This window comes from Erinaceus europaeus, chromosome 13 (assembly GCF_950295315.1).
Source record: "Erinaceus europaeus chromosome 13, mEriEur2.1, whole genome shotgun sequence".
NCBI classification, from domain to species: Eukaryota; Metazoa; Chordata; class Mammalia; order Eulipotyphla; family Erinaceidae; genus Erinaceus; species Erinaceus europaeus.
This window is the reverse complement of record NC_080174.1, coordinates 15,279,097-15,304,338: the sequence shown is the minus strand read 5'-3', so window position 1 is coordinate 15,304,338 and position 25,242 is coordinate 15,279,097. Positions and strand designations below refer to the sequence as shown.

Here is a 25,242-nt window from a genome sequence, read left to right as displayed (position 1 = left end):
GACAGGGAGGAGGCGAGAAAGATAGACACAGCAGACCTGCTTCATCACTATTGAAGCAACTCCCCCTGAAGGTGGGGAGCTGGGATTCTTATGCCGGTCCTTGTGCTTCATGCCATGTGCTCTTAATCTGCTGCACTACTGCCCAGCTGCCTTATTTACTTATTTATTTAGCCTCCACTATTATCACTGGGGCTCAGTGCCTGCACTACAAATCCACTGCTCCTGTGGCCATTTTTTTTTTCGGTAGGACTACAGAAATTGAGAGGAAAGGGGAAGATAGAGAGGGAGAAATAGACACTTGCCTCACTGAATGGTATCCTTGTGTGGGTCCTTGTACTTCCTACTGTGTGTGCTTAACCCGGTGCTCTACCACCCACCCCACCCCTGCCCCCACTCTTTTGACTCATTTGGGTTGTATAGTGCATGACTGAGAAAGACTAGAGATAACTGGAGATACTCTCAGAATTATTTTTGTCATCACAAGGGATTCACAACTCTGGGCTGACTTCTTCAAACAGAGAAGAAGGGGAGAGACCTCAACACCAGAAACTCCCTGAGTGGTGTCTAAGGCTCCAACTTGGGTCATGTACTTGGTAAAGTCAGAGCCCTACCAGCTGAGCTATCTCTGACATCAGGAATTTTTTTTAACTGAAAAGCACCCTTGTGGCTGGGAAGAGAAGACAGCAGGATGAAGTGTAGACTTGCATGCCTCAGGCTGTCACTTCAGTTCTTAGCACAGTATGTACCAGAGTGGTGTTCTGGCCTCTCTCTCTCTCTCTCTCTCTCTCTCTCTCTCTCATAAGAAATGCAAAAAATAAAAAGTTTAAGTGCTCAGGGCTAGAGTGTAGGGCTTCCAGGCACCAGGTCCCAGAAGTGCTTCCCAGACATTTAATAAGCCAAGATGATACTCTGGTTCTCTCTCTCTCCATATCTCTATCTCTCTCTCTTAAATAATTAAATAACTCATTGTTATTTCCTATGAGAAAAAAGTACTCTGTACCAGTTCTCTCCCACCCAAACATTCTATCAAAAAGGAAAGGAGATAGTCAGGCAGTAGTGTAGCAGGTTAAGTGCAGGTGGTGCCAAGCACAATGACCAGCCTAAGGATCCCGGTTTGAGCCCCCAGCTTCCCACCTGCAGGGGAGTTGCTTCACAGGCAGTGAAGCAGGTGTCTATCTTTCTCTCTCCCTCTCTGTCTTCCCCTCCTCTCTCCATTTCTCTCTGTCCTATCCAACAAGGAGGACATCAATAACAACAACAATAAAACAAGGGAATAAATAAATAAATAAATATTTTTTTAAAATTTTAAAAAGGAAAGGAGATAATGAGTGAACATACTTTCTATGAATGTCTGATGCAGACTCAGCCACACATATCTGGTAAGCTATTTCCCTTGGCTTCAGAACTTCTTTCTCTATTTCTTTCCTTCTTCCTTTGTTTTTCTTTCTTTCTTTCTTTCTTTTCTTTTGATGATTGGGTGAGGAAGAAGAAAGTCAAATGAATGACTACCTAGAACAGATTAAAAAATGGAGGGATTAGAGAAGAGAAATGAGGTGCCCAAGGCCAGAAATCGAATTAGTAGCAGTCCTAGAACTAGAACATGCACCATGAGTCAGGACTCATCATTCCATCTTTGTTCACCACATCACAAAGGTATCCCCACACTTAACGCCTGTCTTTCAAAGTCACCCACAGGTCACCGACAGTATCTGATTTTCCTAACCATGTTTGCTAACTGTCCCCTCAAAACTGATTCTAGTAAGTTTGTTAGGTAGTTATATCATTGTCACTCATGGACAGAATCAGAATTCCAAAGAGTGCCCTTAGTAGTAGTTTCCCCAGAAGTCTATTTGCCCAAAGAAAATCTAGGTGACTCATTTGTAAAAAGTGGTAGATTTCTTTACCTTTCTGATCCGCTTGAATTAGAATATCTAATATTCTAATATTAGAATATTAGAATATTAAATATATTCTTCCATGTGGAGAAAAATTTTCATCTAGATGGGAAGCTAGTGGCAGTCACTGCTTATTCCTGGAAACCAAAGGAAGAGATAAAACCAGAAGAAGACAAGGCCATTTACTCCTGGTGCTGTGCTAGTGCTACCAGATCAGTGTTAATGCATCATTACTGTTGTTTGTAGAATTGAGTAAACTACCTACCTAAATGAACCGTATTATCAATTTAGAGTCTCTGGCCTGGGCAGTAATATGCCAGTGCCAGTCAGTTAAAAAGATCTGGAAGCCTGTCCCTTTATGATCCACCCCAAACTCTGAGCACCTACTTATGAAACTGCATCACAGCCACTCAGCAAGTGTTTAAGCTACTAAAAGTTTAGTCTATCATTCTCCATTGTCTCTCTTGGGGACTGAGTGCTCTAGCATGTACGGATGTTATGCCAAACACATAATACTACTTTTAAATACTTGATATGTTTTATGAATATATATATGCATATATATTCAGATATTCAGATAAAGATATAGATATATAGATCAAAGCATATATGCTGGTACCAAAAATCCAGTCCAGTGCCCCTTGCATGGAAGACCTTTGCTTTATCTGCTGAGTCACCTCTCTGGTTACCTAAATATATATTTTTTTTTCAGGGGGCTGGGAAGAAGCACACCCAATTAAAAGCACATAATGCTAAGTCCAAGGACCCACATAAGGATCCATGTTTGAGCCCCTGACTCCCCCACCTGCACGAGAGACACGTCACAAGTGGTAAAGCAGGTCTGCAGATGTCTATCTTTCTCTCTCCCTCCCTCTCTCCCTCTCCTCTCTCAATTTCTCTCTGTCCTATCCATTAAAATGGAGAAGATGGCTGACCGAAGCAGTGGATTAATAGATTAATAGTTCAGTAGTGCCGGCATCAAGCCCCAGCAATAACTGTGGAGGCAAAACATATATATTTTTTTCCACAAAGCACTGATATTTCTTAGAGTGTTGATCAAGTCATGGCAAGTATAAAGTTATTTAAGGATTTATTGCTAGATAGACTGACTGATTAGAGAGAAAGAGAGCCAGAAACTCAGTCGGGCATGTATGGTACCAAGAATTGAATTTGGGACATAATCTATGAAACTCCTATACTCTACCATTTCACTATTTCCTGAAGCTACTATAAATAAATAGCTGTATATGCATTATATAAGTGATTTACAAGATTGCAAGCTAACAGGGGTATAGTTCTATACCATATTCACCGCAAAGCTGTATGCCCCCCAACAACCCTCCCAAATTTTTAGAGACAGGCTGGTGACATTTTTTAAGGAAGCTCATGTCCGTGTTTATGTTCATCAATTCTCTATATTCCACACGTGAGTGAACCCATCCAGTAGTTGTCTTTTATTTCCTTTCTTATTCTACTAAGCATAATCACCTTGAGTTCCAGTCATTTTGCTCTGAAGGACACAACATTGTCTTTTTGCCATAAATTATTTTTGAGTGACTCTCTTCTAACTTTTCACTAATGCTACTTACTTCTATATGCATCTGTGTGTGCTCCTTAGGAAAATGCCTTGCACATTAATTTTTAAATCCTATCTAAAAACTTGTTTTATTTAAGGAAGCTTGTATTTTTTTTTTTCCTTTTGATTTCTGACAAGTTGGGTGTTGCTTTAAAAAAAAAAAAAACTCATTTCAGCATTTTTAAAATGAATGAGGCTATAAAAAACTCCAGGCTGTGTTTTTTTTTTTTAACTTTTATTTATAAAAAGGAAACACTGGCAAAAACCATAGTATAAGAGGGGTACAACTCCACACAATTCCCACCACCAGAATTCCATATCCCATCCCCTCCCCTGATAGCTTTCCTATTCTTTATCCCTCTGGGAGTATGGACGAAGGATCATTATGGGGTACAGAAGGTGGAAGGTCTGGCTTCTGTAATTGCTTCACAGGTCGATCCATACTCCTAGCCTCCAGGCTGTTTTTTTGTTTGTTTGTTTGTTTGTTTGTTTGTTTTTGAGCCTCAGATCCTGATAGATGAGCTGGTACTGCCAAGTGGTCTCAGAGCAGAGGGTGTTTCAGGATGGAGGCAGGCTGTTCGAGCCACAGGAACACTAATTCTAGAACATTGTACTCATCCTGTGAAATTGATTTTCTGGATGTTTCTCTGTTGATGTTTTGGAAGCAACCTCCCCTTCCTTTTCTGGAGCCAAGAAAACTCTGAACCAGAACAATTCAATTTCAATTTGCAGATAAACTGCTATCAATGAACCATAGTGCTAAAATCAGTTGTTGTTGTTTTTTCTGGGGGTTGGAGGGTGAGTAGGGATATTGTGCACCTTACTAGATGGTCTGTATTTCTGTATTAGCCATCTAAGATGGATTTACAAGCTTGGTGCCTGAGGAGTATTTGTAAACTTTACATAAAAATCTGAGAGCCTGGAGAGCCAGCCCTGCCTGCAAGCCTTGGTCATTGTGTTGTGTGGGAAGCAAGCTGTTTGGAAGGGACCCCAAGGAGGCCTCAGGAAGCCAGGACTGCCTCTCCACTTATCATCCTGAAAGCGATTTGTTTTCAAGTTGATAATCCCTAGAGCGGCAAGAGTGTCCCACATCTGCCCTGAATTGAAAACAGATCTCCATTAAGAGCCTGACATCAGCACTGCAGAGGCATTTCAGTCTGAGTCAGAGAGGAAGTCGGGGGAACATTCGAACGTATGGCCCGATAGCAGAGCCCATGGAGGACCAAGACTGCTGGGTATGTAGCTGCCCTCTTTCCCACTTTAAGCCTTTCCTCTTTAAGGCAGTATCCTTCTGACTGACACTTAACCGGACGTTCAGGAGGTGGCTATGATGATGAGGATTATTGTGGCTGACAGGTATAAAATAATCTTCAGTTCTAGAATCTTCCCTGATCCCCAGCTTGATCAGAACTCTTGGGAAACCAGGCAGTCTCTTGTACTTTGCAGTTCCTGTGACAGAATCTATTGTCTTTGTGACTTATGTATACATAATCCATATTTTTTCTCTAAGTTTGCAGAGATTTACATAAATATTTCCCCTTCCATGCCTCTCACAAAGTTCTGTAAGCCAAGAAATGTTTTTGTGCTGTTCAAAAACCAAAGCTTTTCCACCCTCTGCTTGTCTACAAAAAAAAAAATTTGACCTAAAAATATTTCCACCGTGCATGCTAAGAATGAAGAATGTAACTCTACTTCATATCAAAAGCCTCAGGGGACCGGGGCCATCTGATGATGGACTGTTTAGGATTTAATATCCTACTGAAGTTTTCTTCTCAGCATGCTTCGAGACTTTGTTTTCATCTTCTCTGTTGAATGGGGTGTGTTACCAAATGTGAAGAAAGTCTTCCCCCTTTTAATTAAACTTTAAATAATTCAAGGGAAGTGGAAGGGGCAGAGGTTATTAACAAGGGTCTGAGGACCCTGCAACTTGAAGCTGAGCACCACCTCCCCCCCCCCCACCTCTGCCTGTCTCCAGAGCCCTTCGGATCTTTCTAGACAGAGCTTTGGTGGACATATATCTCTGTTATTCCGGGGTTTATTCTGTTCATCATCTCTGAGAAGCCACAAGCAGCATATGTGCCAAAGTGATGCTCTGGCCTGTCTCTCTCTCTCTCTCTCTTATAAGTAAGTCTTTTAAAAATAAAGCAAACAAACACTTCTTGAGTAAGAATAAAATTTCAGAAGCCAGGGAGACAGTGCAATGGGAGTATGACAGACTTGCACGACTAAAGCCCTAGGTCTAATCCCTGACACTGTCATGTGCCAGAGCTGGGCATATGAGTTCCCTCCCCAATCTCCCAGATCAATAAATAAAGTAAAAATGAAATGAAATAAATTTTTAAAAGAAAAATAGAAATACGGACTGGTAGACAGTTTACCCACTGGAATGTGTTTAATATCATACACAAGACCTCAAGTTTGATCCCTAGCACCACCAGAGAGCACCCCGGCACCAGGGGAAGTTCCATGGATAATAGAATTTTGTTGTGTTATCTCTTTCCCACCCACCCCCACCATGCTCCACACACTTATCTAAAATAAAAATAAAAACAAAAAAAGTTGACCCAGGGATGGTGGAATTATGTAATTATGCATGCTTATGTCCTCAGAGCCACAAAAAAAAAAAAAGAGAAAGAAAGAAAGAAAGAAAGAAAGAAAAAGAGAAAGAGAAAATAGAATCACAGGAGAGAACCCTAGAAAAAAATCTTAGTTTGAAAAAAAAATTTATCTAGTGAGCTTCAGCTTGGGTAAATTACCCCTCACCTTCTTGGTAAGAAAAGAAGAGGGTATTAAGTAATCGAGGGAGTGTGTTAGTCAGAGTACTGTATAAGCGTCTGGTTCTGTGGTTAGGGCATTCCTAAGTAAGGTAGCACTCATAACTGATGAGAGAGAATGGAAAGCTGTTTGGGAGAAAGTGGGGGCCAGGTGGTGGTTTACCCAGTAGAGGGCCCATGTCATTATGATTAGGGAGATTCCTAGGTTCAAGCCCCCAGCCCCAAGCTTTGGGGAGAAACTTCATGAGTGGTGGAGCAGTGCTGAAGATGTCTCTCCTTCTCTCTGTTTCTCTCTTTCTCTCATCCTCTCTATTAAAAAAAAATGGCTGTTTTGCTGAGTGGTGGCACATCTGGTTAAGTGCATGTGTTATAATGCAGAAGGACCCAGGTTCAAGCCTCTAGTCCCCACCTATAGGGGGAAAGTTTCATAAGTGGTAAAGCAGAGCTGCAGATGTGTCTCTCTTTCTCTATCCCTCTCAATGCCCCTTTGATTCCTTTCTATCCTATAAAAATAAATAAAGGCTGTGTTTTTTAATATTTATTTATTCTCTTTTGTTGCCCTTATTTTATAGTTGTAGTTATTATTATTGTCATCGTGGTTGGATAGGACAGAGAGAAATGGAGAGAAGAGGGGAAGACAGAGAGGGGGAGAGAAAGATAGACACCTGCAGACCTGCTTCACCGCCTGTGAAGCAACTCCCCTGCAGGTGGGGAGCCGGGGGCTTGAACCAGGATCCTTATGCCAGTCCTTGCGCTTTGCGCCATGTGCGCTTAACCCACTGCACTACCACCCGACTCCCAAAGGTTGTGTTTCTTAATGGTTTCCAGGAACAGTGGAGTCGTGCAGGACTAGGCCCCAGCTATAACTCTGGTGGGCAAATGAATATCTAAATAAAATAAAGAAGAGAAAGTGAGCAAGCACAGTTGGCCAGCTTGCCCTCCAACTCTGTGCAGATGTGCTCATCAAAGATGTCCCAGGAGTACAAAGGCTACTCTTGTTACATGTGCTTCCTCTGCTTTCAGAGACAATACATTGAGAGAGGTCCAGTTGGCAGGTAAGATTTTTATCCCAAATGCCAAAATACTGTTCCTTCTTGAGTGGTTGCCCACAGTTCTTGAAAGAGGGAAGGAAGGTTTTTCAGATGCCAAAAACTGGACTGCAAACTGTGCCATGGGACTATGCCCTCTTAATCCCAGCAAGACAGAGGCTTCCTTTTAGGAGAGGAAGCACATTTGAGGTTTTGTGCTGGAGGATGCAAAAATAAAGATGTATTGATCAGCTCAGACAGAAAAGGGAATTATCAAGCTCAGAACATCATTGCTGTCCTTTCTAAAGAGACCAGAGAGGAGTGTCACAATCTATAGAAATGATTCCAGTTTAAACCAGCTTCCTCCTTGAGAGATGACTGCATTTCTTACTATGACTAACCTATTTAATCTCTACTCCAGAGATTCATAAAAGCAATATGGTAGAGACTTCTAGGGTGACACCTATATTATAAACTCAATAACTATTACCTCAAGAAATAGTCATCTCCTGGGACCAAATGTTGGTACACTTAGTAAAGCATACATGTAATAATGTGCAAAAGGACTCGGGTTCAAATCTCTAGTTCCCACCTTTAGGGAGGAAGCTTCACAGGTGGTGAAGCCATGCTGCTTCAGCTATCTCTCTTTATCTCTCTGTCTCTCTTCCCCCTTCTCTCTCAGTTTTTCTATCTTTACCCAATAAATAAATAAAATATAACATAAAAAAGGAAATGGCTCAAAAACCCTATTGATCATAGTTTATATATTATGGGAAGTAACTGTTCTATTGGATCTTTGTCTGCTTCATATTTGAGTATTGAACATCTAGTGACATGCCCATGTCACCAAGAGACTCTGATGCCATGCCAATTCGTAGCCACCCTGCTCTCCAGAAGTTTTGTAAGCCATTGGTTAGGATTCAGAACACGTTATCCCCCTAAAAAACAAGGTTAGATTCCTACATCAGCTGCAGAATACAAATTTACCCACAAATGTGGAAAGTTGTTTTCCAAGCATCTAGAAATGAGCAGAGTGGGGCAGGGGTGGAAACTTCATGTTATAAGACAGTTATTGTCTTGGGATTACAGTTTCACAGCCTCCTCTCCTCTCTGGGCAATTTTTACAGTATGATGATGGTGATGAGGATGACAGAGAGAGGAAAAAGAGAGAACCTGACACAGAGAGAGGAAAGATACCATTATCACTATTCCAACATCCAAGGAGTTCCTCCATGGAGCTCCTGTGTGCTGCTGGGGCTTTAACACAAGAACACACCCATGGTAACTTGAGTTCCAGTTGGTGAGCTGTCTCCCAGATCCTGAGTCTGCTTTTTAGAACACAGTTTTAACATGTGACAAATCTAGGATGGTAGAATTGTGTAGTGCGGAGGGACATTTGTTCTTTCTACTCAGACCAGCCAACTGTTGTGCTGGAAGTTTCCAGGCAAACTTAGTCTCAAAGTCACTGGCTGAAGTGTCTGTGAACAGACCCAGGTCAGAGATCAGGTGATCGTAGTCGCTCACATAGCTCCAGTATCTGTCTGTCTGTATCTCATTAATGGCCAGGAAGTTCTAAAAACCAGAATTATTTCTAAAATTATATTGACAGATAGTTTCCCATGTGTTGCTTTCTGAACCAAGTCAAAAAGTGGATGATTTCCTTCTTTTAAAAAATATTATTTATTTCTTTTTAAGAAAGAGAAAGAAGAGATTAGAACACTGCTGAACTCTGGTATGTGATGGTGCCCAAACTGAGCCTAGATCCTCAAACATGCAAGTTATTTGGGGGGCCAAGGGGAACACAGGACGTGCATGTTTGAGTCAGTTCAAAGAGAAGCCCCAGTGATGACCAAAAATAAATAAATAAATAATAATGTCACAATACAAGTGCCACAGAGTGATCTCACTCTGACTTTGTTAGGAAATCAAGAGGGCAAGGAAGGGCAAGGAGAAAGAGAGAGAGAGAGAGAGAGAGAGAGATTCCTACGGTACTGCTTCACCACTCCTAAAGATATAGTTTTGCTGATGGGGACTGGGGACTTGAACCTAGGTCCTTGAGCACTGTAACATGCATGCTCGAAAGGGTATGGCACTACCCAAGCTCCTTAGTCATTTCTAAATGAAGTCATTCACATAATCCACTAATGTCTGTCAGAATGGTCCAGGGAAAAGTTGATAGGTGTACTTGCTGTGGAAGATTTGCTTCCCTCCAGTATATCTACTCAGTGGCCCAACTGAGTCCCTGCCTTTGACTCAGGAGAACAGGAGAAAGCAGCTTCTGACATCGAGCACCAAATTAAAAAAAAGAAAATCAGGAGTCAGTAGGAGCTCACACCCCTCCCTTTGCAGGTGACAGTGATGGGAACAGAAAGGAGAGGAGTGAGAAGCACATAACTGGGTCATCAAAGTCTTTGTCTGTCAGTTTTCTCATTACAATTTGACTAGAGAATATCTTACCCCCAAGCCCATTTGTGTAAAATTCAATCCCCTGTGAACATTTGTCCGTCTGTACCTGATGCCTGAGAAATAAATATCAAACTAAATTAATGTTTAATCTAATTTAAATTTTGAACAAAAATGCTTTACATAAACTGACTAAAGAGAACTATCCAAAAGTAGGTCATGGACGGGGGGGGGGGGGGGGGACGGGAGAGGAAGCACTTTCAAGTATCCAAAACAATCCCAGCATTTAGAAGAAAAATTCTGCAAGTTCAACAAATACCTAGTAGAAATAGAAAATCAAGTTAGATGTGTCCTTAAAGGAACTGATTTAAAAAAAAAAATCATTGACTTGTTCCAAAATGTCAAGAAAATATAGGACGCTAAAATGAAGTCCAGATCCTCAAACGAAGGTTGAATTTTAAGCAAACTTTCTTCACTGGACAAATGGATATTTAAGAAACTGGTCTTAAGCCAGCCAGTTCCCTGGCAGAGCTATTGTGAAGAAAGGATGGAAATCAATGAATATAAATCTCCAAGTCTAGTAGCCCAGAATGGGCTCTCCATACAGTTTGGTTGAGACAAACACTGGATAATTTTGGGGACTGACTTAGTCACGCTAACCCTGCTATCTCCCCCAGACCCTGATCAGTTCCTTGGCATGGGTTATTTCTCAGATTACATGAAAATAATACTTTATGGAAAGAACAATCGCCCAGAAAACACAACTCTCAATTTTTTTTTAGGACCAGTTTCCTAAATTGTTATGAAAGGGAGGTTCTGATTAGGGTTATACCTGGGTTGCTCTGAGGATTAAATGAGATTATGTTCATCCATCCTTTCATTCATTCTTTGAAAAAAAAATTGATTGTGTGTGTGTTCATTGTGTCAGGATTGCTCTTGAAGTTGGGAGATAGAGCTGAACAAGGCAGAGGAGGGTTCCAGCTCCATGGAAATGACAGTCATTCTCCCACAAAGCAGCTGGCATGCGCATCCTGCTATCACCCAGTGCTGAACACCCCTTCCCAGTGCCCTGGAGATAACAACTAGCATGAAAGGTAGACTGATGTTCCCAGGTGCTATGTTTGCTAACTGAATGAATTTCCTGGGGAATTCCTAAGTCATGCTTCTCACAGGCATCTACCCCAGTAGATCTCTTTCTTTGTTGTTCTTTCCTTTTTTCCCCCTTTCTTCCTACCTTCATTCTTCACTTCCTTTCTTCTTTTTATCTTCTGAGTTTCTAGTACTGCCCTGATTTCTGAATTCTCAGAGGAACACAGTGACTACATTGGAAAAATTGAAGGCAAAAATGGTACAAGGGATGGGAGGTGGACAGAAGGCAAGTTGGAATGCTAAAGCACCTCTCATTTTAGCAAGTTAATAAATCATGTCTATACACCTATAATGGGCAGGTCCGAAGAAACTGTAGAAGGACGTGATTTGGAAATTAAGACAATGCCATAAATAAACAGTAGAGTAACTTAGCAGAGACATGAGTGTTTCTGTCAAAGAAGGAGCAGTGAAATAAGAAACTATGTGTGAAAGGAGAGAAGGGGGAGTAATGCCTTGAGTACTCTTTGACATAATAAATGTTCTCATGAAGCTATGCCTAATATCATAATAATAATAGGCATGTATCTTTGTATATACACATCAAACATAAGTATATAGAGATAGAACCTACTATGTGTACCTCCAACATCTTTAAATATATAACGTTAAGACATACAAATGCATATAATCAAGCAATTGCATATTAGTTCAGTCTATATAAATAATATACATAATGTATATATTTTAAAGAATTGTAACATTTCACAAGATGGCAGTGAGGAAGACCATTACCCAGGTGCATGTGGTTTCAGGGGCCGAACCCTGCATCTTACGTCTGAAAGTCCTACATTATAGACACTGAGTCACTATATATATATTTGATCAAGGATACAGGATGTAGCTTAGTGGTAGAGTGGGTGGTTTATATGTCTGAGATCCAGAGTTCAACAAATGCTCAGTGAAGATTGTAGTGAAAATCAGATACAATTCTTAAGATTGAAGTACCCATATGAGTTATTCATTTATTTATTTCACTGTTCGGATCTGGCTTATAGTGATATGTAAGGTTGAACCTGGGACTTTGGAGCCTCAAGTATGAAAGTCTTTTTGCATAACCATTATGCTGTCTCTCCCACCCAAGAGAATCTTTTATTTAGGGCTTGGGGCGAGGTTAAATTGAAATTATTCCAATACTAATGATTTGGAATAGTGGAGTTTTCTAAAAGCATGAATAATTATAGCAGTTTGATTCCTGAGTGTCTCTTAATGTTACCTACCTCTGGATAGCATTTTTAAAAATCATTTGATTGAGAGTTAATGGTTTCCAGTACAGCTGTTGACAGGGGTTTGATTTCTCATCTTCTCCTGATAGTTATCTGCAGCACACTCTCACTGCCAGTTCAGATCCTTTCCACCATCATGCATCAGGACTGTAATCCTGTCTCCACCCCCTCCCTTCTACCTCCTTCCCCAGAGTCCTTTGCTTTGATGCAGTGCACCCCACCCAGGATAGTCTTCACATTTTTTTATCTTCTTATCTTTGTTTCTTAAGTTCCACCTGTAGGTTAGATCACCTGGTATTTATTCTTTTCTTTTTGCCTTATCTCAAACTTGGAAGCAACCTAGGTATCCAGAAAGATGACTAGCTAAAAAGTTGTGGTGTATATTCACAATGGAATGCTACTCAGCTGTTAAAAATGATGAAGTCATATCCTTTGCCTCATCTGGATGGAACTTGAAAGAATCATGTTATGTATAGTGCTCTTTTCTGGACCTTCCATTCTCTGAGTCACAGTCAAGGTCACTCTACTTCCCAGTCAATTCTTTCCTGTTTTTTGAACCTGACTGCAGCCTCTGCTTCTAAGAAGAGCTCAATTCTCTGCAGTGATGGCATAAATAGAGGTATGTCCTGAAGACAAAAGTGGACACTCAGGTTTCTGTTGCAAAAAGGGATCCAAGCCAACTGCTTCTCTTGTGTGTCAGGAACCCCACTCCCACCCCTCTCTAAAAGGCCTTGAATGTGCTTGCAGCTAAGTCCAAGTTGCCTTCATCCTTTTTCAGAGTCATTAGCAGGCAGATGAAGCAGTCAAATCCATTCCTCCTGGGTGACTGACTGCACTGAATAAAGAGGGGGGGGACATGAGGGACAGAGGATTACAGAGCAGCTCCTTCTTCTCCAAACCTGCCCCTCCCCCACTACACACACACACACATACACACACACAGCTGTGACTACTGCCCTATATCCAGATGGTCCTAAGACAGCTGCTACAGGAATGCCACATGCCTTCCCCCTCAGGAAACTCAGGCAGTGTAGAATGTAGACAGGGACACTGTTGGGAAATGGTGTGTATATGTGTGTGTGGGGTGTATGTTTATGTACTAAGGTAAGAAGTGATGTGTAAGTGTGTGAAGGGTAGACAGGGACACCATGGGAGATACGTGCGTGTGCATGTTGCAGGTGTTTGTTGTGGTGGTGCGGGTAATATATGTGAGAGTCTGGTGTGTGAGAAATTATGTGTGTTGTGTGTTAGGGTGTGTGTGTGGTTGTACTGTGATGTGGCATGTTTGCATACATAGGAGAATCCTTGCACTACCTAGCATGATCATAGTTCTTCCTACTTCTTCCAAAATACCTAGATCTACTTGGGCCTTGTACAGAATCAATGGAGAACTTCCCTCTCATCTATATCTAGTCTTGGAATAGATGCAGGGAACACTGAAGTGTTTGGGGTGGGGGACATAAGGGCAGAGCTGAGAAGGAGGCAGTGTTAGCTATATATGTTTACTGATTTATTTTTTCTGAGGGAAAAATATCAGAACTCACTGCTCAGTCCTGGCATATGGTGGTGTCAGCAATTGAACTTGGTCCCTCAGACTTAGAAGTTCTGTGTCTCTCTGGCCAGTTCTACATGTTTTTAAAGTTCAACACACAGTGAGTCAACGGCAGTCTGCCACAACAGCATAGTGCCTATTTGATATCAAATCCTCCCACTATCAGAAACTACCAGAAGAATTTTTTAATTTTTATTTATTTATTTATAAAATGGAAATATTGTCAAGACCACAGGGTAAGAGGGGTACAATTCCACACAATTCCCCAACACCAGAACTCCGTATCCAATCCCCACCTTTGATAGCTTTCTTATTCTTTATCCCTCTGGGAATATAGACACAGGGTCTTTATAGGGTGCAGAAGGTGGGAAGTATGGCTTCTGTAATTGCTTCCCTGCTGAACATGGGGGTTGGCAGGTCGATACTCCCACCCTGTCTCTCTCTTTCCCTAGTGGGGCAGGAATCTGGGGAGGTGGGATTCCAGGACACATGGTGGGGTCATCTTCCCAGGGAAGTCAGGCTGGCATCATGGTATCATCTGGAACCTGGTGGCTGGAAAAGAGTTAAGATATAAAGCAGAACAAATTGTTGACTTATCATGAACCCAAAGGCAAGAATACTACAGATGAAGATTTGGGGTCTCCATTTTGGAGAAAGCTGGTAGGTCTATTTTAGTTATATTCCTTATGCCAGTCCTTGTACCAAGTGCGCTTCAGCCGCTGCGCTACTGCCCGACTCCCTATTTTAGTTATATTCCAAAGACCAATGACTTGACTAGTTTTTGCCTGAGCCTGACATCTAGTTTGCAGGTGGACCCAAGTTATTGTCTGGAAAGATGGTAATAACACACAATAGGTGAGCTACTTTTGTTATTTTTCCATTACACAGAAGTAAAACAGCAGCCAGGGAACTATCACAGCTGGTAGAGCACAGGACTTGCATGCTTGAGGTTCCCAGTTCAGTCCCTGGTACTGTATGTACCAATGTGGTGCTCTAACCTCTCTCTTTCTCTCTGTCTCATATGAAACATACACTCTCCAATCTCTCATATGTAATAAATTAAGTGATTCTTGAATAAGGTAACACATACTCAATTGTATAAAATTAGAACTTAGCAACAAGTTCAAAAGGGCTACAATTACACAGCCCAGAGACAGTGTTTGCTTTGTTTGCTTTGTCGTTCTTTTTTATTTTAGTCTTTCCTGAACTTTAAAATTGTATTTTACGTGTAACCTTGTATCTTACTTTTCAACTTGAAATTGTACCAAATTTACTTCCTCATACCATGAAAAATACTTTGTAAGAGTTTTTAGGTCTGTGTACTATTTCAGCTCACAGATGTAGCATGACGAACTTTTGGTATATGCTTCCTTGCCTTTTTTTAAAGTTTTAGTTAATAAATTTATTAAAACTTTTATATTTAATGTGATTGAGCAGTCAAGGGAAGTGAGTCGGCAAGTAGAACACAGGGGAAAAAAATTTTCATGGAAGGAATTTTGAATGCATTGGGCCTGGGTGTGATCTCTAGTTCCTCATATCTCGTGTGTCAGGATGAAGCAGTGCTCAGGTCACTCCTATAAAACAAGGGAACCTTTAAAATTAAGGAATTAAGACTCTCTGTTATTAAAAAGTCATTGTTACATTTATTTAAAATTAGTAACATTTAATACCACAAGGACTTTAGAGGTTACTGTCTGTAACAAATATCTTTTTAAATTTTATTTTATTAGTGGTTTAATAATAATTGACAGGATTGTAGCATAAGAGAGGTACAGTTCCACATAATTTCCAGCACCAGAGTTCCATATTCCATCCACTGGAAGTTTCCCTATTCTTTATCTCTTTCTGGGAGTATGGACCAAAGATCTTTATGGGGTGCAGAGGTGGGAGGTCTGGCTTCTATAATGGCATCTCCATTGGACATGGGCATTGAAAAGTTGATCCGTACCCCCATCCCAGCCGGTTTCTGTCTTTCCCAACTGGGGCATGGCTCTGGAGAGGTGGGTTTCCAGGACACATTGGTGAGGTCATCTGCCGAGGGAAGTCAGGTTGGCATCATGATCATATCTGCAGCTTGGTGGCTGAAATGCATTAAAATACAAAGCAGAACAAATCATTTAATAATCAGCAACCTAAAGATGAGATTTGGGATTTTCATGTTGTATGGGGCTAGGAAGTCTTTTTTAGATATATCCCAAGGAACCCATGACTTTTCTGATTTTTGCATAAGCCTAACATGCAGGTGGGCTTTGTATTGTCTGGGAAGATGGTGTCCGAGTTGGGAACAGGACTTCTTCTTCTTCTAGCGTTTGCCCTTCTTCCGTAGCCAGTCAACAGCGTCAGGTTGAGCCTGATGTAAAGTTTCGAGACCTCCTTTGAATCTGGAGAGGTGGCAGTCATTGACTATGTGGGTCATAGTCTGCCTGTAGCCGCAGGGGCAATTCGGGTCGTCTCTGGCTCCCCAGCAATGGAACATAGCGGCGCACCGGCCATAGCCTGTTCGATAGCGATTGAGGAGGGCCCAATCATAACGTGCTAGGTCAAAGCCGGGTTGACGCTTGCAGGGGTCTGTGATGAGGTGTTTGTTCTTGACCTCAGCTGACTGCCAACTCTATTTCCAAGAGACTGGAACAGAGAAGTTCAGTGTAGGCGTAGGGGACCAGATTGGGTGACGAGACGTCAAGCGTTGGACAGGGTGGGCGAAGATATCCGCGTATATTGGCAGGTCCGGTCGAGCGTAGACGTGGGAAATGAACTTGGATGATGCCGCGTCCCAACGAATATCTGGCAGGGCCATGCTGCTAAGAACTGGCAGCCATGGAACTGGGGTGGAACGGATGGTTCCAGAAATTATCCTCATGGAGGAATATAATTTGGAATCGACCAAGTGGACATGGGGGCTGCGGAACTACTGGGGCACAGTATTCTGCAGTGGAATAGCGTAATGCCAGAGATGATGATCGCAGTGTGGAAGCGCTTGCGCCCCATGAGGAGCTGGCCAGTCTTGCAATGATGTTATTCCTTGCGCCCACCTTTGCTGCAGTTTTTATGAGATGTTTGTGAAATGACAAAGTGCGATCGAGAGTAACACCAAGATAGACTGGCTGGGCTTCATGCCGGATTCTCGTACCGCCAAGCTGCACATTAAGCTCATGCGAGGCCGAGGCATGGTGTAGATGGAAAACAGATGATACCGTTTTTGCAGTGCTAGGGATTAGTCGCCATTTTTTACAGTAATCATATATCAGAGACATGTCTTTCGTGAGTGTTTCCTCGAGGATGTCGAACTTGGATGCCTGAGTTGCACAGCAGATGTCATCGGCGTAGATGAACTTCCTTGAAGAAGTTTCTGGGAGGTCATTGATGTAAATATTAAATAGCGTAGGAGCCAGAACAGAGCCCTGGAACAGGACTAAAAGCTGGATCAGGGAAGTCGGGCTGTAGCGCAGCGGGTTAAGCGCAGGTAGCGCAAAGCACAGGACCAGCATAAGGATCCCGGTTCGAACCCTGGCTCCCCACCTGCAGGGGAGTCGCTTCACAGGCGGTGAAGCAGGTCTGCAGGTGTCTATCTTTCTCTCCTCCTCTCTGTCTTCCCCTCCTCTCTCCATTTCTCTCTGTCCTATCCAACAACGACAAGAACAATAATAACTACAACAATAAAACAATAAGGGCAACAAAAGGGAATAAATAAAATAAATATTAAAAAAAAAAAAGCTGGATCAGGGCAGAGAACAGTTCCCTAATATGGGGAAAGTATGTAAATACTGTTAACTATAACCCCCATCGATCTGACCTAGGGCTCATGCCTATTCATATTTAGCACAGGAGCCTGTGTAACCTCTGCAACCCTGTAGGTCTGAGCTTGCATTCCATTGTCATAGCTAGGAGCATTCTAGGCTGCACTCATTTCAGGACCAGTCTTTCTCTAGTGGCAGAGTATGTTGACTCAGCTCCCCTTCAGAAAGTGGGGCAATTTCTACCACTGTTATTCTTCATTGAGTCTTGCTTCTTTTTAAATTTAATTTACTATTGGATGGAGACAGAGAGAAATTGAAAGGGAAGGCGGAGAGGTAGAGAGGGTGAGAAACAGAGAGCCACCTGCAACATTGCTTGACCACTTGTGAAGCTCTTCCCCTACAGGTGGGTTTCAGGGGCTTGAACCCAGATTCTTGAGCACTGTAGTGTGTATGCTTAACCAGGTGCACCACTGCCTGGGACCTCTTCCTTGCCTTCCTTTCAGACCACTGCCTCAGAATCCTTCTCAGAGATGGAGCTGTTTCATCAAGTGGCCTGAGCATTTTAAGTAAACCAACCTTTTTTTAGACAGCTTGTAAAGTCTCTTAAGAGCTATTTACTATTCATATTTTTCAAAATATAGAGGACCCTAAGAGCATGCCCATGCTCCAGCTTAAGAAAGCACATTACAGCCAGCCATGGTCACCTACAACCTCTTTGTCGCATCCCTCCCTCACCTCCAAAGCTAGCCGTTGCTATGAATTTGTATTCTCAAATTTTTTCTAAGTTTTTTTTTTTACTATATGCCAGGGCTTTGCACATGGAAAGTATGATTAAGTGACTTGCACAGTCCAAATATGTGTGTATGTATTAATATATGTATGTGTATGTGCATATATTATTTATTTATTTATTTTATGAGTGAAAGACTGAAATACTGTTCTGCTCCAGCATATGGCAGTGTGAGGGATTGAACGTGTAACTTCTGGGGCAGGCAGCATTGTGCTTACTTAGCATCTCTCCAGCACTTATATTTTCAGACTCATTAGGGATCAAAGCTTCAAGGATATAGGGTCTTTCTGTTAAAGAATGAAGAAAGAGAATGGAGAACAAGGGAGGTGATGAATACATAGATGATAGAAAGTTACATAATATCTTTCTGATATATGTAGATCTATTATATATTTTTCTATCATCTTCCTTGTAAGAGATAGAGGAGAGAGAGATAGGGGAGACAGAGAGAGAGATCACTTATAAAAGTGGCCTGACCATTTCTTCACTTGGAGAGTGAGGATATAGTTAATACAATTTTCCTTGGGTACCAAAAAGTCTGAGTTCTGAGTTCCAAGATGTCCATAGTGTTAGATCCAATAGAACTTTCTTTACTTTTCCAGTGAACACTTAAAATGATCTAAGGATATATCCAACCAGCAAACCTGCACTTAGACTTTTCCAGTGTTCTAACCAATTGATCAAAGAGACATCCATAGTTTTTCATCCACACACATCTAATCAAGAGATCAGGTGTCTAGCCTAAAGCTTTGGTGACCTGTGATGAGCTTGACTCCAGTTCTTTCTGTTGCTGGAGCCTCTCATTACTAGTCTCAACTGGAGATTAAAAGGACTGAATGACTAGGGAGTAGAGTATAGCTTTAGCAGGAATCATAACAATGATCCAGTAATCCTCAGTGATTAACACTCTTACATCAGGATCATTTTTACAAAAATGATTCTTCCAGGGGGCAGACAGTGGCACACTGGGTTAAGTGCATATAGTATGAAGTGCAAGGACTGCTCAAGGATTCTGGTCCAAGCCCTCTGCTCCCCACCTACAGGGGATTTGCTTCACAAGCAGTATCTCTCTCCTATTTTTCCCCCTCCCCCTCTCAATTTCTCTCTTTCCTATCCAATATAATGGGGAAAAATGGCTTCCAGGAGAAGTGGAATCATAGTGCAGGTACCGAGCCCCAGCGATAACCCTGGAGGCAAAAACAAACAAAAAAACATGATTCTTTCCCAAAGGATATATAATCTTACTCTAAAAGTACACGTGTGTAGTCACATCAATATTTACAGATTTTAATGGACAGGTGACCTCCCAGGAGCTACTTCATGGATTCTAAAGTAGAAAATCTTACTCTTATTAAAACAGTGAAACCAGAAAAGTCCAGGACCCTGTCCAGGGTCACACAGATAATTAATTATCAGCAGAAAAAAAGCTACAATCCAGGCAACCCATCACCCAGTTCATATCACCCAATGCTTTCTATCCACACAGTCTGTTAGATGACAGTATATCATCCCAAGATTTTGCAAAGGACGTCCAGTGGGGTGATGTCAGGGATGGAACACACGTGTAAGGACTGTTGTAGTCCTGAGGTCCTGACGGGGCAGAGGTACCAGATAATATGCCTTGCTCTTTAAGAATCCTGCCCCTCACTTAGACCAATACCTTGCCAGGTCTGTTTTGCTGACTGCATCTATAATTGGGTCTTTATGCTTGCATGACAAATCCACTGCTTCTGGTTGCCAATTTTTTTTTAGAGAGACTGAGAGAAATTGTGTGAAAAGGGAAATATAGAAAGGGATGAAGAAAGACACCTCCAGTACTGTTTCACCACTTGTGAAACTACCCCCCCCACACACACACACATACACACAGGTGGAGACCAAGGGCTTGAACCTGCGTCCTTGGGCATAGGAACATGTGTTCTACCAAGTACATCCCCCATGGCATTTTAAAAGTCAGTGGAGTGGGGGGCTGGGTGATGACGCAGCAGGTTAAGCACACATGGCATGAAGAACAAGGATTGGCACAAGGATCACAGTTCTATCCCCCAGCTCCCCACCTGCAGGGAGGTCACTTCATAAGCAGTGAAGCATGTCTGCAGGTGTCTATCTTTCTCTCCCCCTCTCTGTCTTTCCCTCTCTTGATTTCTCTCTGTCCTATCCAACAACAACAAAGCAATAACAACAACGATAAACAACAAAGACAACAAAAGGGTAAAAAAGGGCCTCCAGGAGCAGTGGATTCGTAGTGCAGGCATGGAGTCCCATCAATAACCCTGGAGGCAAAAAAAAAAAAAAAAAAAAAGTCAGTGCAGTGACCATAGGGTACTGATGTGATCTGTTGTGGTCCAGAATCCACCAACAAGATCCACAGTGTGGATGCGGGGTCCAAGTCTTGGAAAGTTGGGGAGTTTCAGAATAAATATTTAGAACCTAGAGACATGACTCCATTGTTGTTCTTCAATCATTATTTGTGTTTGGTGTCTACTGGTCCCCGTTCTTTTCTTCTGGTAGGGGTTCAGATCATTTCCAGGATTCTTTGGGAGGAAACATATTCACTATTACCATGGACACAGTGTCCCCTCCTCATACCTTTGGTGCTCAAAAGCTTTTGTCAGTAGTTGGCCAAATGGTGACATATCTGGTTAAACGGATACATTATCATGCTCAAGAGCCCTTGTTCAAGCTCCTGGTATCCACACACAGGGGGGAAGCCTCATGACAGAAAGTCTTGGTGCAGGTGTCTCTTTCCCTATCTCCCTTCTCCTCCCAATCTCTCTCTGCCCTATCAAGAAAAAAGAAAAGACCACTAGAAGTGGTGAATTCATGACCCTGGTGTCAATAAAACAATGGTATCTTTGAGTCTCACCCTTAACATGTATTAAATCCTTGCTGATACTTTCTTTGAATGACTGTATTTAAAACTATTCAATCTTGAGTCTGTCTTCCAAGCAGACTGTTACTTTATGTCCTGCTTTCTGTGCATGTGTACAAATAGTGGTGTGTGTGTGTGTGTGTGTGTGTGTGTGTGTGTGTGTGTGTGTGTGTGTGTGTGTATGTGTGTGTGTGTGTGTGTGTGTGTGTGTGTGTGTGTGTGTGTGTGTGTTGTGTTCCTCTGTTGTTGGCAACACCTCCCAGTTGGGGATCATTTGTAAATTGAGTTAATGAGCATTTAACACATTCCCTTTGATGAAGCTGTTAAATCTGGGCTCCATGCTGGCATCCCACCAGACAGCTCCCCCTCTTCCAAGCCATTCCTGTTTACCTCTTCGTCACTGCTTCTCTAGGGCTTCCTCTGTATTGGCACGATATCAAACTAACCTTTAGTTCATTCTGGAGAAAGTAGGGTCTCAGTTTTGCAAGAAAATGGATCAGCTGGTATGCAATGCTGATTACTCACAGGCTTTCATTTTTGCAAAGCAAAAGATATACTGTAGACAGAGTAAACATGCCATGATCCCCCTGACTGCTGGGGCAGTGCCACATAAGCTGTGGCTGGGGGCTTGTGCAAAAGCAAATACCCACTTGGAACCTGGGGGTTGCAGCTGTCAGAGTGTTCCTGGATTTAATTATAAGTTGATAGCTGAAGAGGTTATGTGTGTCAAGTGTGCTTTTCAATCACTTAGAGAAAGCAGAATGAAAAAGAAGCAGAGAGACCCTGAGATTTGTTTTTGAGAGGAGCCCACACTATGCTCTCCTAGAGGAGAGGATCATGGGAGTCATGTTCAGTGCTGTCATAGTGGCAGAAACACAAGTCTCCAAAGTTGAAGCTGGGGCAGGGCATTTGCCTTACATATGTGAAGTGCTAAGTTTAAGCCTTAGCATCATAGAAAATGGCAGAGCAGTGGGTAAACTGTTGTCAAGCATGAGGTCCTGGGTTCAATCCCCAGTGAAATGTGTCAGAGAAGTACTTTGGTTCTCTCTCTTTCTCTTTGTTATTAACTAATGGATCTTTGAAAAGAAAATGTATGAGGGCTGGGAAGACAACATAATGTTCACTTTCAAGCCTAAGGCTCCAAGGTCCCAGAATCAATCCCATCACCACTATTAGCCAGAGCTGAGTAACGTTTTAGTCTTTCTCCCTGTCTTTCTCTCTATTATCTCTCTTACTAAAAATAAAATACAACATTTTTTTTAGATTATAAGAATAAATCAAGAGGGGAGTCGGGCGGTAGCGCAGCCGGTTAAGTGCACATGGCACAAAGCTACAAGGACTGGCATAAGGATCCTGTTTCGAGCCCCGGCTCCCCACCTGCATGGGAGTTGCTTCACAGGTGATGAGGCAGGTCTGCAGGTGTCTATCTTTCTCTCCCCCTCTCTGTCTTCCCCTCCTCTCTCCATTTCTCTCTGTCCTATCCAACAACAATAACAACAATAACTATAACAACAATAAAACAACAAGGGCAACAAAAGGAAATAAATAAATATTTTTAAAAAGTTAAAAAAGAATAAATCAAGAGAAGGTATTGAGCTATACAGTCATCATTTTCCCCCCAAACTTTTTTTTTAATTGAAAAGGTTAGAGGTTTACAGTGTATTCATCAACACAGGGTACCAGGATACAGTCCTTATACATTCTTTGTAATGTGTGCTCTCAGGCAGGGCTAGCTCTTCACAAGCAGTCAAGCAGTGCTGCAGGTGTCCTCTTTCTCCCTCTCAGTCTTCCCCCTCCCACTTAATTTCTCTCTGTATCTATTAACAAATAAAGGATAAAAGTTTTATATTTCAAATGTTTTTTTAAAAATCCTTGTCTTAATGTCAATTTCAAGCATTCATTTGGGTCAATTCCCCAGCTGCATCACCTGATATGACCCATAAAATAAGAAGCAATTTGTACTTTGAGCTCATAAGACCTCAAGGAAAGAGGAGAGAGGTTGGTGTTGACCCAGGGTGGGAAGGGATGGCTCACTCTGTGCAAACATGACCAGTGATCCATTCCTGTGATTCTCCCTAGTCTGACCTGATTTCACATGCCCCAGTCTCCAGCCTAGAGCCTCTCACCTCATTCTTGTGACTGTTTTCCTTTCCTGTTGACTTTGGTATAAAAGGCAGTGGGATGGTTTCGCACAGGTCCAGCATGGGTCTCCTTCCTCTCTAGTGGATTTGACTGGAGGTGAGCAGCACCATTGTCCAGAATAATCTCAAAGACCATAGCACTGCCCATAATATTACAAGGACTGTAATAATCCTTTTTTTTTTAAAGTTCAAGTAAATAAATACCACTTTTTGGTGGTATTGTTTCTCTTTATTGCTATTTTAGAATACATTTGGATCCATGCCCCAGTTCTTCCAAATGCTTCTTGTGTCAAAAAATGACTATCATAAAAAACACTTCTGACTGAGGTCACTTCTTGGCCCTCAAATACTAGCTTCCATTGGGAAATCATCAGAATATCTTCATGTAAGTGGGCTGACTCATGTGATCAGCTTTGGCAGCCAAGTGGCCAGGGGGAATCAGCCTTAAAAACACTCCTTTGTTCACTGAAAGTACAAGTAAGATGGGGTCACACCAAGGGGAGTGCAGTATGGGGTGTGTGTGTCTTAAATATAGAAGAGACCTGAAATTCTGACATCAAAAAGCATTAAAGGGCAGTCAATGTTTGGACTACTTTTCTTGACTAAAGTTCAGGACAGTTTAAATCATGTTTAGCAATTTCTGATGTAGATTACATCAGAAAAGTGGGGAAAAATGCTTAACTTTATTAAGAAATTCCAATGCTCTTGATCTGGCTGAGAGCCAGGGAATGTCTCCCATGGCATATTTTATCTCGCTTTTTTTTTTTCCTTACTGGCTGGAATGATGATCTAAGGAGACCAAGATTGTCCAGACTAAGACTTTCCCATCCAGAGCAAAGATTGGGTGGTGGGTAGGATGAATGGAGCAGTTTTTTTGATAGTGAGGGGACATAAGAACTTTGGTAGCAGATACGGTGAGACATGTAGACATACAGACATGCAAAGTTACACCCCTGAAAATGTCAGTGTTGCCCCACAAAGAGTCCTTATCTTTCAGTCAAGCATCACCAGTAGGGCCAGGCAAATCAGAATTGAGCTCAGAATATTGCTGCAACTATGGAAAAAATGTGCTTTTCCTATAATTTTTCTTCCCCTTTTTTAAAATCATGTTAGTGGGAGGATCATGGTTTGCAGTCCTGTAGTTGACATATTGGAACCGTTTTTCATATCCCTGTAATAGGAGTCTGCTAACCATTCACCCTCCCAACCTAGATCCTTTCTCATCATTGTGCACTGGGACCCCAATGCCCTCTCCTCACCCCCTCCCACCCCTTGCTCCCCCAGAGTCCTTTGCTTTGCATAATATACCATGTCCAGTCCAAGTTTCACCTTGTGTTCCCCCTTTCTTTCCTTGTTTATTAAGTTTCACCTGCAAGCGAGATCATCCTCCTCTTGCTTATCTCATTCACATGATTTCTTCAGGATCTACCTGAGATGATGCAAAGGAAAGAGCTTTGTCATTTTCAACAGCTGAGAAGTATTCCATTGTGTATTTAAACCTCAACTTTCTCGATCAGTCACTTGTTGTGGAGCATCTGAGATGCTTTCAAATTTGAGCTAGTACAAATTGGTGCTGCTTTGAACAAAGGTGTACATAGGTCTCTTCAGAATGTGTTTACTTTCTTTGGATAAATTCCTAGGAGAGAATTTGTAGCGTCAGAGGGCATATCCATTTCTTGGGTTATGAGAAATCTTCAGACTATTTTCCACAGGGATTGGACCAATTTACATTCCCACCAGCAGTGTAGAAGGGTTTCTTTATCCCCACATCCTCACCAGCACTTGTTGTTTTTGTCCTTTCTAATGTATGGCAAGTGTAAAGTAGTATCTCATTGTTGCATTTATTTGTATTTTTCTGACAAACAGTAACTTTAAGATTTTTTTCATGTCTGTTGACCCTCTGGATCTCTTCTTTTTGAGATTCTGTCCACGTCTGTCCCCCAGTTTCTTTCTTTCTTTTTTTTTCTTTGCTTTTTTCTTCCTTCCTTCCTTCCTTCCTTCCTTCCTTCTTTTTTTTTTTTTTGTCTCCAGAGTCACCACTGGGACTCAGTGCCAGCATGACAAATTCACTGATCCCTGTGACCATGTTTTTTTTTTCTTTT

At 41.9% G+C, this 25,242-nt stretch overlaps 1 protein-coding gene and 1 long non-coding RNA gene across 3 annotated transcripts in view; one reads left to right on the top strand and one right to left on the bottom strand.

Moving 5' to 3' along the window:
* Window positions 1-25,242, top strand: part of SASH1 (SAM and SH3 domain containing 1) — a 465,315-nt gene that overhangs the window by 98,110 nt on the left and 341,963 nt on the right. Inside the window, exon 1 of one of the 2 annotated variants that reach the window (XM_060205373.1) lies at window positions 4,578-4,706. The exons of the other annotated variant lie outside the window; for it this stretch is intronic. Coding sequence (XP_060061356.1) covers window positions 4,686-4,706 — 21 coding nt within the window. The 5' untranslated portion in view covers window positions 4,578-4,685. Of the gene's footprint in view, window positions 1-4,577; window positions 4,707-25,242 lie in introns of those variants that run through there. 2 annotated transcript variants of the gene reach the window in all.
* Window positions 13,853-23,247, bottom strand: LOC132542487 (uncharacterized). The gene is made up of 3 exons (XR_009553499.1): window positions 23,126-23,247; window positions 15,549-15,681; window positions 13,853-14,152 (listed from the first exon to the last, which is right to left on the bottom strand). It is a non-coding gene; the product is annotated as an uncharacterized LOC132542487 (long non-coding RNA).